Genomic DNA, 16,695 nt, shown 5'->3' on the forward strand with positions numbered 1-16,695 from the left:
GCAGATGCAGCGGCCATGTGGAAACCTTGTGCCATGCTTTGAGGGATTGCCCGAATAGTAGAAAGGTTTGGGAAGGGGTCCTTCCTCACCACATCCTTCCTTCCTTTATGGGGTTCTCTGATATTGACTGGTTCTCTGAAGGCGTTAATGGGAATTTGTTGGCCAGTATGGAGCACGGAGCTATTCTCTTCGCTATTATTTGTCACCAAATGTGGAAATGGAGGAATGAAGAGTTATTTGCTGAGAAGACTGTCTTTATTCCTGACCTCCGGTTTTACTTCTCGAAAAAACTCTCTGTTATTACAAAGAGTTTTGAAGGAGAGCCCCTGGTTCACCCCTCCCCGGTTAAAGAGGTCCAGTTAGTTGGTTGGAGGAAGCCCAGGGAAGGGGTTGTCAAGTTGAATACGGATGGCTCCTGCCTTAGTAATGGCAGAATTGCTGCTGGTGGAGTTCTTCGGGATGCTGGTGGCGCCTGGCTGGCTCGGTTTACCCATAACTTAGGTACGGGCTCCTCCTTTACTGCAGAGCTCTGGGGGATCTTGTCTGGCATTAAACTCGCCATTCGCATGGGTGTTAAAAGACTTTCGGTGGAGTCTGACAATTTGGAGGCTATCAACAGGATTTCGGATAGACAGGCTGTTTGTCTTAAGAGTCAGAATCTCATTAAAGCCATCTTGAGGCTTCGTCCTGCCTTCGATTCTCTTACCTTCTCCCATATTTATAGGGAGCAAAACCGCGTGGCGGATCGCTTGGCAGCTGCTGGGCATGGGGGGATGTTAGGTGTTTCTACCCTTTCCGTTCCTCCTTCTTTTCTGTTACCTTCTCTTCTTGAGGATAGGATTGGGGTCAGTCTTTCTAGACTGATCCCGGGTTAGGTTTTTGTTTGTTTGTTTTTTTTCTTCCCTTCTTATCAAAAAAAAATTAAAAGGTCCACAACGATATTGTTTCCATAAAAAAAAAAAAAAAAAAAGCTAAATGTTTGTTTAGTAAAAGCTTATTTTATCAACCTAATCAAATACTATATTTCATGTGGTTTTGAGTGAAATGCTAAAATTTGTTTAAATAAATTCATAGTGTTAAAGATACATTTTTTAAATTTAGAAGGTCAATCGATCTTTTAAGTCAAGTTTATATGTTTGATCCACTATTTTGACCCTAGATATATCCAAAATTTTGTTATTTGGCATCTGACATATTATTTTGTTACATTTAGCTCCTAACTAACCTATTTTTAATTTCAATCAATTTATATGGAAGACTTAAGAGAACTATTATCTTATTGACACATGACGATATTTTGACATGATAATTTTAGTTTAAGAATTGGTTTTTTTAATCTAATTAATTATTTTCACATAATAACATTTACGTGGCGGGTAAACTTTAAGAAATTCGACGTATCAAGTCCATGCATCAAAATATCACCATATATTAGGGGGAATAACGGTTTTGTCAAGTCTTTGTTCAAATTAGGTGAAATTTCACCAGTTGGAATAGTTCAAGGGCCAAATATGATAAAATAATAGATCATGGACCAAATGATAAAATTTTGAATATATAAGGGACTAGATAACACTTTAAACCCTAAGTTTATAAGGTTATTGATACATTCCATGATGAGTATGGGTGTTTTTTTAATCCCATTCCGGTCTCAAATGATTGTATACAAGTGATTTTATACGAGACTCGAAGCAGAGGTGAAGCCAGGGAACGGAGAGGGTCAGCCCACCTTCCGACCCCACCGGAAATCCTTCTTCGCTGTCGTAACATAAAGAGGTGAAAAGGGCGAAATTTCCCTTTCCACCTCTTTATTTTTTTTTAAACATAAATACCTTTTGGCATTTAGGTTTAAAAAAAATAAAGAGGCGAAAAGGAAATTTTCACCCTCTCCATCTCTTTATGTTCTTTATGTTACCATAACTTGTTTTCTCTCCTTTCCTTTCTCTCCTTTCCTTCTCTTTCGTGCAGACATTGAGAAAGAAAAGGAGGAAATCTTCTTAGTTGGAAATTTTTTCCAAATTACTTCATATACTTTTTTTGCAATTTCAATTATGCAATTATTTTCTATTTTCACTCAATCATACTTTCAATTTCCAAGTAATTTTATTTCTAGGTTTAGATTTATGATTTCTAAATTAGAGATTGTTAAATTAGAAATTATTAATATGTTGATAACTTAGAGATTATTTAGTAATCATAATTAATTTAAAAAATCTAATTTAGGATTTCTAATTTAGAAAATCTAATTTAAAGATTTCTAATTTAGGGTTTAATTTAGGAATTTTTAATGTGTTGAACTAGGATTTAAATTTTTTTATATGGTTTTTTTTATATATATACTAGCATTTAATTTTTTTTTTTGTCTAAAATCTAGCCCCCCAACCTATAGGTCCTGGCTCCGCTACTAACTCAAAGATCCATAAAACTCATATATACCGTCATCCCTAACTTTAATAATAAGTTAAACTAGTATTTTATTTATTCACACAAATTTAAAATAATTACTTAGGTAAGATTCCATTTCAATTTTTAATTCTACCCTTACTTTTATAAATTGTGAAAATTAACCATTAATAAAATAGGGTAATTTTAATGTTACAAACTAATAGTTCTAAAAGTAAGATAATATATTTTGACATTTATATTTATTACTGATTTGATTTTAGGGAAAAGTACTAACAAAATATAGAACTTGTCAAATCTTTGTGATGATATATTGCAACAGCTCATAATATGTCGAGACCTTTTTTCTTTCAAGGACTAGCTTGATGATTATATTACTTAAATAAAGCATAAGTATGAGAGAATAGGGAGAATTACTAATCTAACCCAATCAAAGACTCCAATTTACATATCTAACCCATCTTGCTTCCATTTTACCAAATTAGACATTTAAACCCATTTTGGACAAAACTACTCTTATTCTCATATAACAACCATCTCCTCTTTCCCTTTCATTTACTTTCACATTCTCATAGCAAAATTCATCAACTCAACTCAAGATCTAAGCACATCCATACCCCATTCAAGTTCATGTAAGTATCATTTCTTCAGTTTTTCATGCACATTACTAGAAATACACAGTTGGTATTCGAATGCATTTGCTTCAATCTTGAAATTTTCCGATTCCGACAGTGTCGCTCGATGTGTCGCATTCTGGTGCTCAAATGCGACACAGAGAATCAAATGCGACAAAGACTCACATATACCTTGTCGCATTCAGAGACATGTCGCATTTGCGGTCGCATTTGATGTAGCATGTCGCATTTAGCTGTCGCATTTGGTGTAGCATGTCGCATTTTAGTCGCATTTTGGTATAAAATGTCGCATTTGAGTCGCATTTACATATGAATGGGCTTTATTATGTTTTTGATCACGTGTCCATTTTGCTAAATGTAGAAGTATGTCAACTAAAGAGAGGTGTACGTGTTTTTTATCTTGGGACGGACTGTGGACCAAAGAGGGAACTGTGATGACATACGTCAGTGGTAAAGCGAAGTTGTTGGTTTTGCCAACAGAGATTGACTTGCAAAAGTTGAAAGAGAAAGTTTATGGTGCACTTCACGTTGATTCAACCTCGTATGATCTCCAAATGTCCATGCAGGCGACAAATGGTCCAAATCAACTGCGTGGTGGGATAGCACATATTGATGACGATGGAGATGTCATGGGATTCATAGAGTATTGTCGAATGAATCCGACCTATTTGATTCCATTGTACATTACTCTAAACATGCGAACAATACAAGCTTCAGTATTGCGACCTAACAATGAGGGACATGTTGGTCAAAGCAAACCAACGGAAGTAGTAAGTAATGGCCCCACCATTGAACTGGATGCTCATATACATGGTAAGGATGACAATAATGGTGGAAATTGTATCGATTATCAGAACTACAATAATGATGATTATCTGAATAATGATAATCACGATCATCATGGTGAGCATTATGATAATGATTATTGTTATGATAATGGTGACAATGTGGATAATGAAGATATCACACAGGATGAAATTCCTGTTAAAAGTGTTCATGAAACAGCTAAGCAACCTGAATGCGTCCAACGTATCCCATATGAGGATGGTGATGAAGATAGAATGAAAAGGATGACTGATCCATTTCGATGGTGTCCAAAGCCATGTGATGCGCTAGTGAATATTGCACCTAAGCAATCAAACGGAGGAACTACTTTGAGGGTCAATGATATATTCTCGAACAAAGTTGAATTGCAAGATTCACTTGGAAAATATGCAATTGAAAATTCGTTTGAATGAAAGGTTTACAAATCAAACAAGTATTTGTTTGAGGTGAAATGTAAGGATGTGGAAAAATGTAAATGGAGGGCTAGAGGGATCGTCATTCCAGGTTCCAATTTGTTCAGGCTTTCAAGAATGGACGGTATGGACATGCACACTTGTGGGTGCATCGTTACTACACCAATGAGTCACTTAAGTTGGCATGGGGTGAGTCGATATATCCACTTGGTCACCAATCGGAATGGAAAGTGAACGAGAATCCTATGAAGGTGCTTCCTCCTAAGAAGGAGGGGTGGTCTGCTGGTCGACCAAAAGGTCAGAAAAGAAGGTCATCTGTTGGTGAAGATGTAATTCGCACAAGGTGTAGCAGATGCGGGAGCATCGGTCATAATCGTTTGAATTGTCCATCCATGCTTCCAAACACTACACGGCTTCCTAGTGTAATCTCAAGTTCAGCAAGTTGTTCTAACACTACTACCTCGAAGCATTTATAATCGAGTTGATTAATATCATTTGTACTTAACACTGTGCTTGTTTTAATACTCTATGGTTATATGGGGCAACAAACTTTACCATGTTTTTTCAGAAAATTCCTTTTTGAATGTTACTTGTCGCATTTGAGCGCATTCCGCTCAAATGTGACAAGGTTATCAACAAACCTCGTCGCATTTGAGTGTTGAATGCGCTCAAATGTGGTTCAGACAATTCCTTTTTGAATGTTACTTGTCGCATTTGAGCGCATTCCATTCAAATGCGACAAGGTTACCTTGATAACCTCGTCATATTTGAGTGTTGAATGCGCTCAAATGCGGTTCAGACAATTCCTTTTTGAATGTTACTTGTCTCATTTGAGCGCATTTCATTCAAATGCGACAAGGTTATCAACAAACCTCGTCGCATTTGAGTGTTGAATGCGCTCAAATGCGGTTCAGACAATTCCTTTTTTAATGTTACTTGTCGCATTTGAGCGAATTCCATTCAAATGCGACAAGGTTTTTAAATTTTGAACATAGACCACAATAGACTTTACATAAATAAACATAATATATAACAAAAAACATGCTATTACAATATCATTTGAAACCTAACAACCGTCCATGAAACAACTCAACTACAAGGTGCAAACGGAAAAAAGTGCGATCCGTAGAGTTGTATGGATATACATATGAGTCATCATGCGGGAGATCATGTGATCCACTTAAGACTTGTGCGTTTATGCAAGTCCAAACACCACAGTCATTTGAGCCGGATATTTGTTGTGGCACCCTTGGAACTCTACTCCAAGTGATCATCCGTCTCACATTTTCACGTCCATCTACAAAATAGCCGCTCAATTCCATTACTCTAACAATGACTTGTAAGGGTGTTTGGAGGAACGCATCCAAAGGTTGCTCCGACATGTTTGAGATAAGGTTGTCATATATGTGCAGGTGCATGGACCGCAACTCTAACACGCCTAAGATCCAGTGCTCTTGCTTGTAGTTGATTGGAATGAACACTCTTTTCACTGTGTGCCAAGGGCGAACAAAATTATCGGTATCACCTTTTACTCTTTGTACGAAATAGTCTTCACTATCCCAGTTTGGCTCATTAAACCCCTTTACATACATGGCTTGGCCCATTAATCCAATAAAATCTGTATCAACTGTAGTCCATTCTGCATCCACATCAGTTTGTACTGACTGTCGTCTCAGTAAATAGAACCAACCAGTGATATGCTGCAACAGTGATTATGTAAATCTTTAATACTATAGTAAACGACACCTAATTACAAATGAAAAGGGAATATTTTCGTAGGCACCTAAAATACAATTGTCAGTTTACTCTTGCTAACCTAAACCAAACTCATACCGAAAGTAAATCCTTTATCCAATAATCCTAATAAGAAATATTTCCCAATAATATCAAGTTATCATGAATCTATTACCACAAGTACACAGAAGAAACAAGAAAATTTAAGGCATTAGGAACACACCTTGAAGAACTCTGTTCATATGAACCAAGTATTCACTAGTAAACATCCTCATATGAAGAAACTACTACCGATACCATCAAAACATGAGTCTAATTACGGAATCTGATAGCTAGTCATTTACAAACACTACTACTGGTAGCTAGTCATTTACTACAATTATTTAAGCTTATTGTAGAAAGAAAACTTCAAATCAAAACAGTACATTTTTAGTCGCAGATTTTAAGACAACAAAATGAGCTTCACAAGACTCATTCAAGATAAAATAGGAGACTAATCTATAGAATATTCAGCAAAAACTGCTGTCTAAAAATTTCAGGAATTGCAATAAACTTGAGACTCACCAATTTCTACTGGAAAAGCTGCTATGCCCTGCTAAGGCAAAGGTAGTTGCTTGAAACTATCTTTTTAACGACATCCTCACAGAGATTGGCTTCACGAACAGATGCTTCAACATCAAGCCAAATCAGGATCTGAAATCATGTCATCATATATGCATGGGAACAAGTATCATAACCAATGCAAAATTGTCTCAACAGCCCAAAAAAACCAAGAACTGATCCTAGTGCTGCTTGTCCTTCTCTAATCTGTGCAGGTTGGCCAAATGTAGATGCATGAGCTTGACCAACCTTGATCACCCATTTCACGTATGACCTCAATCAACATGGACAAATTCTTGTGCCTTAGAAATCCATGAATAATCTACAAGCCTATGAAATCTACACTTCCCAAAAAATGTTATACCATTTCATACGTTAAAATGAAATCTGTTTATACCATTCCGTACACTCAAATGAAATCTACACTTTTCAAATGTCAGATATTAATATGAAGTGGACCTTTAACTATGAGCTTAAGTTTTTAGTTCATTGGTTCCATAACATGGTATCAGAGTCATGATATTCAATGTTGGGGGTCGTTGATATTAACGTCACACACCAAATGAATTGGGCGTGAGGGGGTGTGCTAAACATCCCACGTTGCTTAATTAGAGAGCTATATGCCTCCTTATATGTGTGAGACAATCCTCTCCCTTCAAGGTACTTTTTGGAGTGAGTTAGACCTTTGTTGACATGGTATCATAGCCTCATTGACCAAGTGGTCAAGGGTTCGATTCCTGGCAACCCCATTTTTTATTAAATTCCAGGACATAGTAATATGGCCTATGTTGTGCACGCTTTGAGCCCAGTGAGGGGGTGTCAGATATTAATAAGAAATGGACCTTTAACTATCAGCTTAAACAGGGACAAGAAATCACTATAACTACTAAACACTAATTTTTAACTTAATACTGCAGGGACCGGAGATTGGAACTGGGTTTATGAAGGATGGAAAGCCCATATAGCTGAAACAGGGCCAAGAAATAACTATAACTACTATAGCATAAAAGGTGATGCAAACATAAAAGTTGGCTGAGGATGTGAAGCCTGGGATGGTTTTAGTTAATGTTGACGCAACAATTGCATTTACTGTTCTGACATGTGACAGAAAAGCAGTTTAGTTCAATATCGATGTGAGAACTCTGTTGTTCTTGGTGAGAGAAAGACTCAGATCTTGCCATTGTTCTTCGGAAAGGCTCAGATCTTGTACATATAACGACAGCTCGTCCGCTAGGAATCATTGACTATCCCAAAACTAGAAATTGTTTACACTTCATAATGATCTTGTAAAATGTAGGGCTGTTTACAACAAACTGATCTTTAACCCCACAAAAGAGAGAATGATCCATTAGAGAAGCATAAGTACCAACAATAGAACAATGAAGAAATCTTAACAGTAAAAATGAGCATGATATTAGAAGAAACATTTTATAATCTTTTGTACAAGGATGAATGATTTCTCACCTAGAAATATTGTAGGAAAACCTGTTGATTGGCTTCTTTCATGTTTCAAAAATTCAATAACTGTTTAGAGGAATTCACAGTACAAAAGACAATAGAGAAGACCTTCACAAGACAATGAAATCCTTTTAATAATTTTAACAGGTATAAAGATTTCAGATTCCCAGCTTAAAAATACTATAAGCCATAACAAATCTAGGACATGTAAAATCTGGCTTAAGTATGCTAGAATTTTGATTGAGATACATGTTATGGGAGTTTTTCCAGATCAGGTTTTTTAGAGGATGAAAGAGGAGTCCATTTTGCTCAAGATGTAGTATCATAAACTCATTTCCTGGCTTGAAATAATACTAGATGCTTAATTATGTGCAAATGAAAGAAAATTTTAAGCAATTAACAACTGCTCTGATTTACCCTTTGAAAGAATTAGGTCAGCCATACAAGTTAAAAATTCTGACATGACACTTAGTAAGCATCTAGTCAACTGTATTTTGGAGCTACGATAAGATTCCAGTGAGTTTTTGTATATAAATTGGTCGACATGACTTTATTGGAAACAAATGTGAAGTTCAATGATTTTATTCAAAGAAATGAAGTTAAATGACCTTTGTGAAATAGACCCTGAACTGAACTTCAATGACTGTCATCACGACTGGCTCCGTGTTTCACCACAATTAGGAAAAGCCAATTCAGGTGCCTCCATATCCTCTACGGCCTAATGGAATATAAAATAGAAAAATATTAGATTCAAGATGCTCTAAAACACCAATTGTATCATTATGATGCTTGCTTCTATAAGAAATTTTATGATAAAAAAGTGACGAAGGTTGGATCTTACACTTTACATCATTGTTCTAAAAAAAATTGATTGGGGGCATTTCAATACACAACTATAGACTATCTCTGTGCTTTTGAAAACATCATGCCAACTATAGAGTTTCTTCATCTATCAATCAACAAAAGTGAAATCAATCAGATATCTGGCAAAAGCAATATGCATATAAAAGAAACTCTCACTTACATGATCATGCATACCTCACCGATTATATGGCAGAAATCAGGACAGGCCATACACAAGCATGGGGCACAGTCTGGAATGATAAATGCCAAACTTCTAGAATGACTTCGACAAGCAAGTCTGCACCCTTCATGAATTGGATATTCAACAAATGAGTATAGAAATAGAACATAACTAAGTGTTAATTAATACCTAGCTGAGCTGAGGGTAGCAAAAGAATGATACATATTGTTGATCAGCTAGGTATTGAAAGAAGAACTGTTGATTGGCTTCTTTCAAGCACTGTTACAAGAATTTTATGATTCGCGAAAATCGTACAATTCTAAGTTTGAACATTGTATAGGTATAACCGTTAGGACTTAAACAAAGTTGCTCTGACTCATCAATCATTCTCCATTTATAGTACCAATGAATCAATATGCTATAAGTATGAACATCAAGAATAAAATCTTTGTTTGTCATCACATTAAACACTTTCCTAGCTTAATGCATCTGCCTATCCAAACCAAATCCTTCTATTAACAAATTGTAAGTGATAAGGTTGGGCTTTATACCCATCTGAATCATTGTTCCGACAACACATCTAGCCTTATCCACTGTTCCTTTATTAAATAATTCATCAACAAGCATACTTCAAAGCCTGTTTATTCATCCAAATTCTCTTGCATCCCTGTAGTGATAAGGTTGGTCTTGTGGCTTACAATTTTATCTTACCAATTGAACCTTTTCTACATGTAAAAAAGATATAGAGAATTATGGAAATAACTTGAACATTTTTTTTTTTTGCAGAGTTCCATTGATTAATCTAATCAAGAAACAATTGAGATTTTTAGATTAGGGGAATTTGAGTATTTAGATTTGGGTGATCTTAAACCAAATTCGGTTTGTGGTTGTGGAGAATCAATGAGTAACATGAGTGAGATACATAATCATATACCATTTTTAAAGGGCTTAAATGAAGTATATAACAATACTAATACTAAGGATCAAATCTAATGCTTGATGCACTTGAAACAGTAAATAAAGCCTATTCCATTATACAAAAACAAATCAAAATCAGATTTTGAATCTAATAAGTTGTGTGCATTATAATACATGGTTGAAGAAAGTTCTCACAAGCTCATTTTGTGTCTATGTTTCAATTTCTGGCCTGTTTAATTTACTTTGAGGAAATATTACAGGAACCTAAAACTGTTATTCCTTTCGGTTTCATTTGCGTAAATTAGCTTTACACAAACTCTAGCTAAGAAAAACAGAATTTGAACATCAACAAGAAAATGACGGGAACCCAACTACTGCTTACTTGTCTGAACATGATATGCAGCTTTCACCAAACTAAGACTTATCCACATCAGCTTTGCTTTTAAGAGCTGAATCAACCTCAAACAGAATGTGAATAACACATATAAAAAATATACAGCATTATATTCATTGGCAGATGAACATATCTATGCACTAAAAGAGCAGATTTGCTATTCAAAGATCAGTATTATTACTCTGTCCACAGCAAAGTAATCAACATCAAAGAGAAAAAACATCCTTCAGACAAGCCATACATCTTTTTGATCCCAATTGACAACAGATAATTTTAGCTAAACATGCTGTCACCAAGCAACAAACAAGACAGCTATTTTAATCTTTTAATCTTCCCTTAGCTTTACAAATTTTTCAGAATGTCATAGCCTTTCTCGCAAGATAAATCTACTACTAAAGCTACTGTAGTGTTATCTGCTGAAAAGCCATGATCACGCATTTCACGAATAAGCCCTATTGCCTTAGACAGACTCTTGTGCCGAAGAAATCCTTGAATAATCACATTGTAAGAGCAGCTATTTGGTGAGCAACCATTTTCTTCCATTTCCTTAAAGACATTGTAAGCTTCATTTAGCAATCCTTCTCTACAAAGTCCACTTATCATTATAGTATACGCATGAACATCAGGTTGCAACCCTTGAGTGGAAAGCTTAGAAAATAATTTCTTTGCATCTTTGAGCCTCCCAACTCTGCACATCCCATCCATTAGAATATTATAAATAAATATGTTAGGCTTTAACTTGTTCTTCTTCATTTCATGTAGTAGGCTGACGACAACATCAAAATTCTTAACTTTACAGAAGCAATGTAGCAAAGCTGAGTAAGTTATTATGTTTGGACGATAGCCACTTGCACACAAGTCTTTAAAAAGACTCATGGCTTCCCCAGGACTTCTTGTGTAGCAAAAGCCACGTATAAGTGCATTATAAGTATAACTGTCAGGACTTAAACCTTTACGTATTATTTCATCCAGAAGTTGCTCTGTCTCATCAATCATTTTCCATTTACAGTACCAATTAATCAATATGTTATAGGTACAAACATTAAGATTATAATCCTTGTTTGTCATCATATTAAACACTTTCCTAGCTTGATGCATCTGCCTATCCAAACCAAATCCATCTATCAACGAAGTGTAAGTGATAACATCAAGCTCTATACCCTTCTGAATCATTGTTCCGACCACACATCTAGCTTTATCTACCATTCCTTCCTTACATAATTCATCAACAAGCATATTGAAGGTAACTAAATTTGGTGCTATGTTCTGAGTCGACATTTCATTGAACAATGCAGAAGCTTTTTCCCACTTATTCGAATAGCATAAACCTTGAATTAAACAAGTGTAAGTAACAATATTAAGTGAAATTCCTTCAATTTTAATCTTTGAGAATAGATGAAATGCTTCGTCAACCTGACTATACTTACAAAGACTATCAATAATAGAGTTGTATGTCACCACATTAGGCTGGCAACCTCTCCTAGCCATTTCTTCAAGCAACCCAAATGACACATTGAATTTTCCCGTCTTAGACAAAGAATTGACAATGGCATTATAGGTCTTCACATTAGGTTGATATACTATTGCAACTATCTTATCAAAACAATTTACTGCTTCAACAAGGTAACCTTGTATACATAAACCATTAATCAAAGTATTAAAGGTTATGATGTCAGGCTCTAAACCAATTTTGCACATCTTCCCTAAAACAGAGAATCCAAAATCTACCTGGTTTAAATGGCAAAAGCAATTGATCAAAATATTAGAAGTATAAACATCAGGTCTAATACCCAAGGATTCCATCTGCTTGGAGAAAGAAAGGACAGTATGGAGATGATTCATTCTAACAAGTGCAGATAATAATTTGTTAAATTGAATAACAGAAGGGGGAGGATTCATACGAAGCATGTGGTTGAAGGAAGAAATGGGATCCGGAAAGGTGTATTGTGTTTGAGCTCCTCTTAGTTTTGCAGGGGTGGAATAAGGAGCATGAAGAAAAGAAAAAGAAAGCGCAGAAATAGGCATTACCTGATGTTGATGATGAGATGAAGACGCAGTGAAAAGGCGTCTGCTGCTCCACCTTAACATCTGATAGAAATTCAGAGGGTGTTTGTTTTAGCTTTTTAGCGTTTCGCTCCAAACCACTGGAAAAAAATTTGGTTTGGTTTATATAACGGCAGCGTTTAGCGTTTTTTCTGAAATTTGGAGCGTTTTGGAGCTCCTATTTGAACCTTTTCATAAACAGCTGTTTTATTTCCACAAAATATGTTTATTCTTTAATATTATTTATATTTCTACAAAATAATTACCGAAAAAATAATATTTTATTACGTTCAATAAATTTTTTATTTTTTATATAGATTATTTTTATTAATTTGTGTAACACATTTTTTATTTTATAATAGAATAACATGCAAAAATACCTCTAACATTTATAGCTAGGAGCAATTTTACCTTTAACGTCTAAAATAGTATAATTATACTCCTATTTTTGGCAGCCAAAATCAATTTTACCCTTGACATTCACAAGTTGGATCAATTTGAAAAATAATTTATCAAACTGCATTCTTGGTCATGAATATTGTCATCTACACTTTACATACCATTTTATCATCGTTAGTAACAGATCACAAACATATGATTAGACATGAATTTTTTTTAAGAAAATAAAAAAAATATTGTCTTTTGTACGAGTTAGACAAAAAAAAATTCAAATATTTCGCCGAACTTATAAATAATATATGAAATTGATCCAACTTGTCAATGTTAGGGGTAAAATTGCTCTTAGCTACTAGCGTTATGGGTAAAATTGCACAATTTTAGAGGTTAAGAGTAAAATTATTCCTAGTTGTAAACATTATATGTATTTTTCACATTTTTTCTTTTATAATTTCATCGTTGATTAATTTAAAACATGTCTATTTTAGACATTTTAAACCGAACAGCATCAGTTCAATATAATTTTACCAAACACTAGTAATTAAACAGCTAACAGCTTACTGCAACTGCAAACATCTAACAGCTTATTGCAACCGTAAACAGCTAACAGCAACTGCAACAGCTATTAGCTAACAGCTGAACCAAACGGGGTGTTTGTTTCAGCTTTTCGGAGGAGCGTTTAGCGTTTCACTCCAAACCGCAGAAAATATAGCGTTTGGTTAGGTTTATATAACCGCAGCGTTTAGCATTTTCTTTGGAAACTGCAGCGTTTTGGAGCGTTTCACGAAAAGCTATTATTTGGAGCTTTTCATAAACAGCTGTTTGTAGTTAGTTATTATTGACATAATTATCCTTCTTATTTACACAAAATATGTTTATTCTTTGACATTATTTATATTTCAACAACATAATTACCGGAAGAACAATGTTTTATTGCGTTCAATAAATTTTTTATTTTTTATATAGATTATTTTTATTAATTTGTGTAACACATTTTTTATTTTATAATAGGATAATGTGCAAAAATACCCCCGAACATTTATAGCTATGAGCAATTTTACCCTTAATTTTGATAGCCAAAAGCAATTTTACCATAACATTGACAAGTTTGGTGAATTTGAGAAATAATTTATCAAACTGTCTTCTTGGTCATGAATATTGTCATCTACACTTCACATGTTCACCATTTTATCATGGTTAGTAACAGATCACAAACATATGATTAGACGTGAATTTTTTTTAAAAAAAATAAAAATAACATATTGCCTTTTATACGAGTTGGACAAAAAAAATTTCGAAGACTTCATCGAATTTATAAATATTAATTTTCAATTTTGTTATTAAATCACAAAAAAAAAATATGAAATATCTTTTTTTAGAACTACTGGTATGTGTAATTGGTACTCCGTCCATTCTTTTTTATATGTCGTTTAAGGTTTTTCATCAAGACCAATGCAATATTAATGAGACTATTAAAATGACTAATGTACCCTTAATACTTTTCTCCTGGATCTCTACTTTCTATGCAAAATTCTCTCTCTTATTAATTTTTATGACTTAATTAAGATAATTTGCATTAATAATTATATCTCTCTCTTACAATAAATAGGGGCAAATTAGAGAAAGTATTGTAAAAAGTGCATTGGTAATGCAAAACGACATATAAAAATGAACAAATTCAAAAGTCCAAAACGTCATATGATAAAAAACGGAGGGAGTATATAATAAGAAATAAAATATCTATATTTTCTAATAATATCTGAAATTGACTCAACTTACCAATGTTAGGGGTAAATTGCTCTTAGCTACTAGCGTTATGGGTAAAATTGCACCATTTTAGACATTAAGAGTAAAATTATTCCTAGTTGTAAACGTTATGAGCATTTTTTTCACATTTTGCTTTTATAATTTCATCGTTGATTAATTTAAAACATGCTCATTTTAGACATTTTAAATCCGAACAGCAACAGCTCAATATAATTTTACCAAACACTAGTAATTAAACAGCTGATAACAAACAGCTAACAGCTTACTGCAACTGCAAACAGCTAATAGCAACCGCAACAGCTATTAGCTAACAGCTGAACCAAACAGGCCCTAAGGCTAAATTGGTAGAAAAAACAAAGTAAAGCTTAAATTGATACTCCTCCAAAACCTTAGGCCTATTTTAATATCTTATGCAACATGACATTTATTATAACGTTGCGCTGAATTAACAAAACTTAACAAATAACATATCACATTCCGCTAGAGAAATTTAAATTAGTGTTATTTTGTTAATACTATTTTGGCTATGGATTCTAAATTCATACTCACAAAAACCTTAAACATGTTTTGTTACCTTAATTTTTACTTTTACATCTATTAATATTATATTATATTGATTTGATTTTATCCATAAATATATATGAAAAAAATTAAGGCACTTATCTCTTCACCTATTACATATATATATAAAAAAAGGCTTAATACATCATTTGCCCCTTTAAACTTGTCTAAAATAATTGATTGACCCCCTGAACTTTCAAAGTATCTCGATAGCCCCTAAACTTGCATAAAATATTCAGTTAGCCCCCTAAACTTATATAAAATGTAATCAATTAATCACTTGGTTGTAAAAAAGAAAGTTAAATGCAGAAGATATGCTATACGCATCTTAAAAAAGTAAAATGACCAAAATCGGAGTATGCGATTATAATATTAGAGAAGTAAATGTTTTATAGTTGAATAAGTAAGAAATTCTTTTTTAACATATTTTAATATATTTTGTGATGTATGTAATGACATTTTAAGGCACGTGTAACATATTTTCCGCATTTGACTTACTTTTTTACAACCGAATGATTAATTAATTACATTTTATGCAAGTTTGTGGAGCTAACTGAATATTTTATACAACTGATACGCTTTAAAAATCCAAAAGGCCAATCACATGTTTGACCTTTAATTATATTTGGTTAAATTTAGGGTTAGTTACAAGGAAGTCATAAATGATTTAAAATATTACAATTATAAATGTTTCTAAAAATAATTCTCACTTTGTCGAGTTTTAATAATTTAAACTGCTTTTATCATATAGAACCACCTACACATCCCTTGAATAAAGCGAAATTAATACTTTTTAAATTTAAAAATAAATAATTACTGAAATTTGCAGTCTTCTTCCTCATTTTCTATGGGTAACGACAACCTAGTTTTCTGAAGCATTTCTTTCAAAATAAGAAATATTTTGATTTAATTCATGTCAAAACCCTTCCAAAAACGTATCGACTTCCATTTTGAATATGAATTACAAGTTTCTCTTCTTTCTTCTGTGTTATCTGAATTTCGATTCGTTCACAATCCTTATAAATTCCTGTTTTTACTTCGATTGATGAAATTATAACTACAAACAGGCTTATCATTAGCTAAATCTCATTCCTATAGAGAACGATTTCAATGAAAAGAATTCTTCTCCTCCTAAGGTTCTGAATCTATGGATTGAGGAACTTATTCTTACTTGGAATCATGATTTAGACAGACTTGCAGTAAGCAATTTTTTTGCTGTAATGGAGACCATGTAGAAGGAGTTTAATCTCAAGAGGAAGCAATATCAAGATTGGTGCATGAAAAATAGAAAATATGGAAAATATATTTGCCAAATAAAAACTGCTTCTATAAACTTAAACTCAGATAGTGGAAGATTTTAATTAGTAACAAATTACTATGAATTACATCATTAGATGCATAAACAGTAGAAAAGGAAATTCAGAAACAATGAACTGAAAAAGGAAAGCAGAAAAGGTAGAGCAGGGAGAGAGAAATATGGATGGAGGATGGTGACTGAATTAAATAATAATTAAATAAATAAGT

General features: G+C 33.7%; 1 protein-coding gene across 3 annotated transcripts; it reads right to left on the bottom strand.

Moving 5' to 3' along the window:
• Window positions 1–5,322: 5,322 nt before the first annotated feature.
• On the bottom strand, window positions 5,323–12,455 carry LOC136205626 (pentatricopeptide repeat-containing protein At3g22470, mitochondrial-like). 3 transcript variants are annotated; one of them, XM_065996306.1, is made up of 6 exons: window positions 10,393–12,455; window positions 9,107–9,216; window positions 8,910–9,017; window positions 8,677–8,786; window positions 6,575–6,703; window positions 5,323–5,976 (listed from the first exon to the last, which is right to left on the bottom strand). In XM_065996306.1, exon 1 carries the CDS (start codon window positions 12,427–12,429, stop codon window positions 10,747–10,749), a length of 1,683 nt encoding a protein of 560 aa, XP_065852378.1. In that variant the 5' UTR covers window positions 12,430–12,455; the 3' UTR covers window positions 5,323–5,976; window positions 6,575–6,703; window positions 8,677–8,786; window positions 8,910–9,017; window positions 9,107–9,216; window positions 10,393–10,746. The 3 variants fall into 3 exon arrangements, 2 of the variants coding, with proteins under 2 accessions (XP_065852378.1, XP_065852377.1); XR_010676035.1 differs by having other exon boundaries at window positions 6,575–8,786; window positions 12,195–12,211; XM_065996305.1 differs by having other exon boundaries at window positions 6,575–8,786.
• Between the last annotated feature and the right edge of the window lie 4,240 nt (window positions 12,456–16,695).

Source organism: Euphorbia lathyris, chromosome 9, assembly GCF_963576675.1.
Source record: "Euphorbia lathyris chromosome 9, ddEupLath1.1, whole genome shotgun sequence".
In the NCBI taxonomy this organism is placed as follows: Eukaryota; Viridiplantae; Streptophyta; class Magnoliopsida; order Malpighiales; family Euphorbiaceae; genus Euphorbia; species Euphorbia lathyris.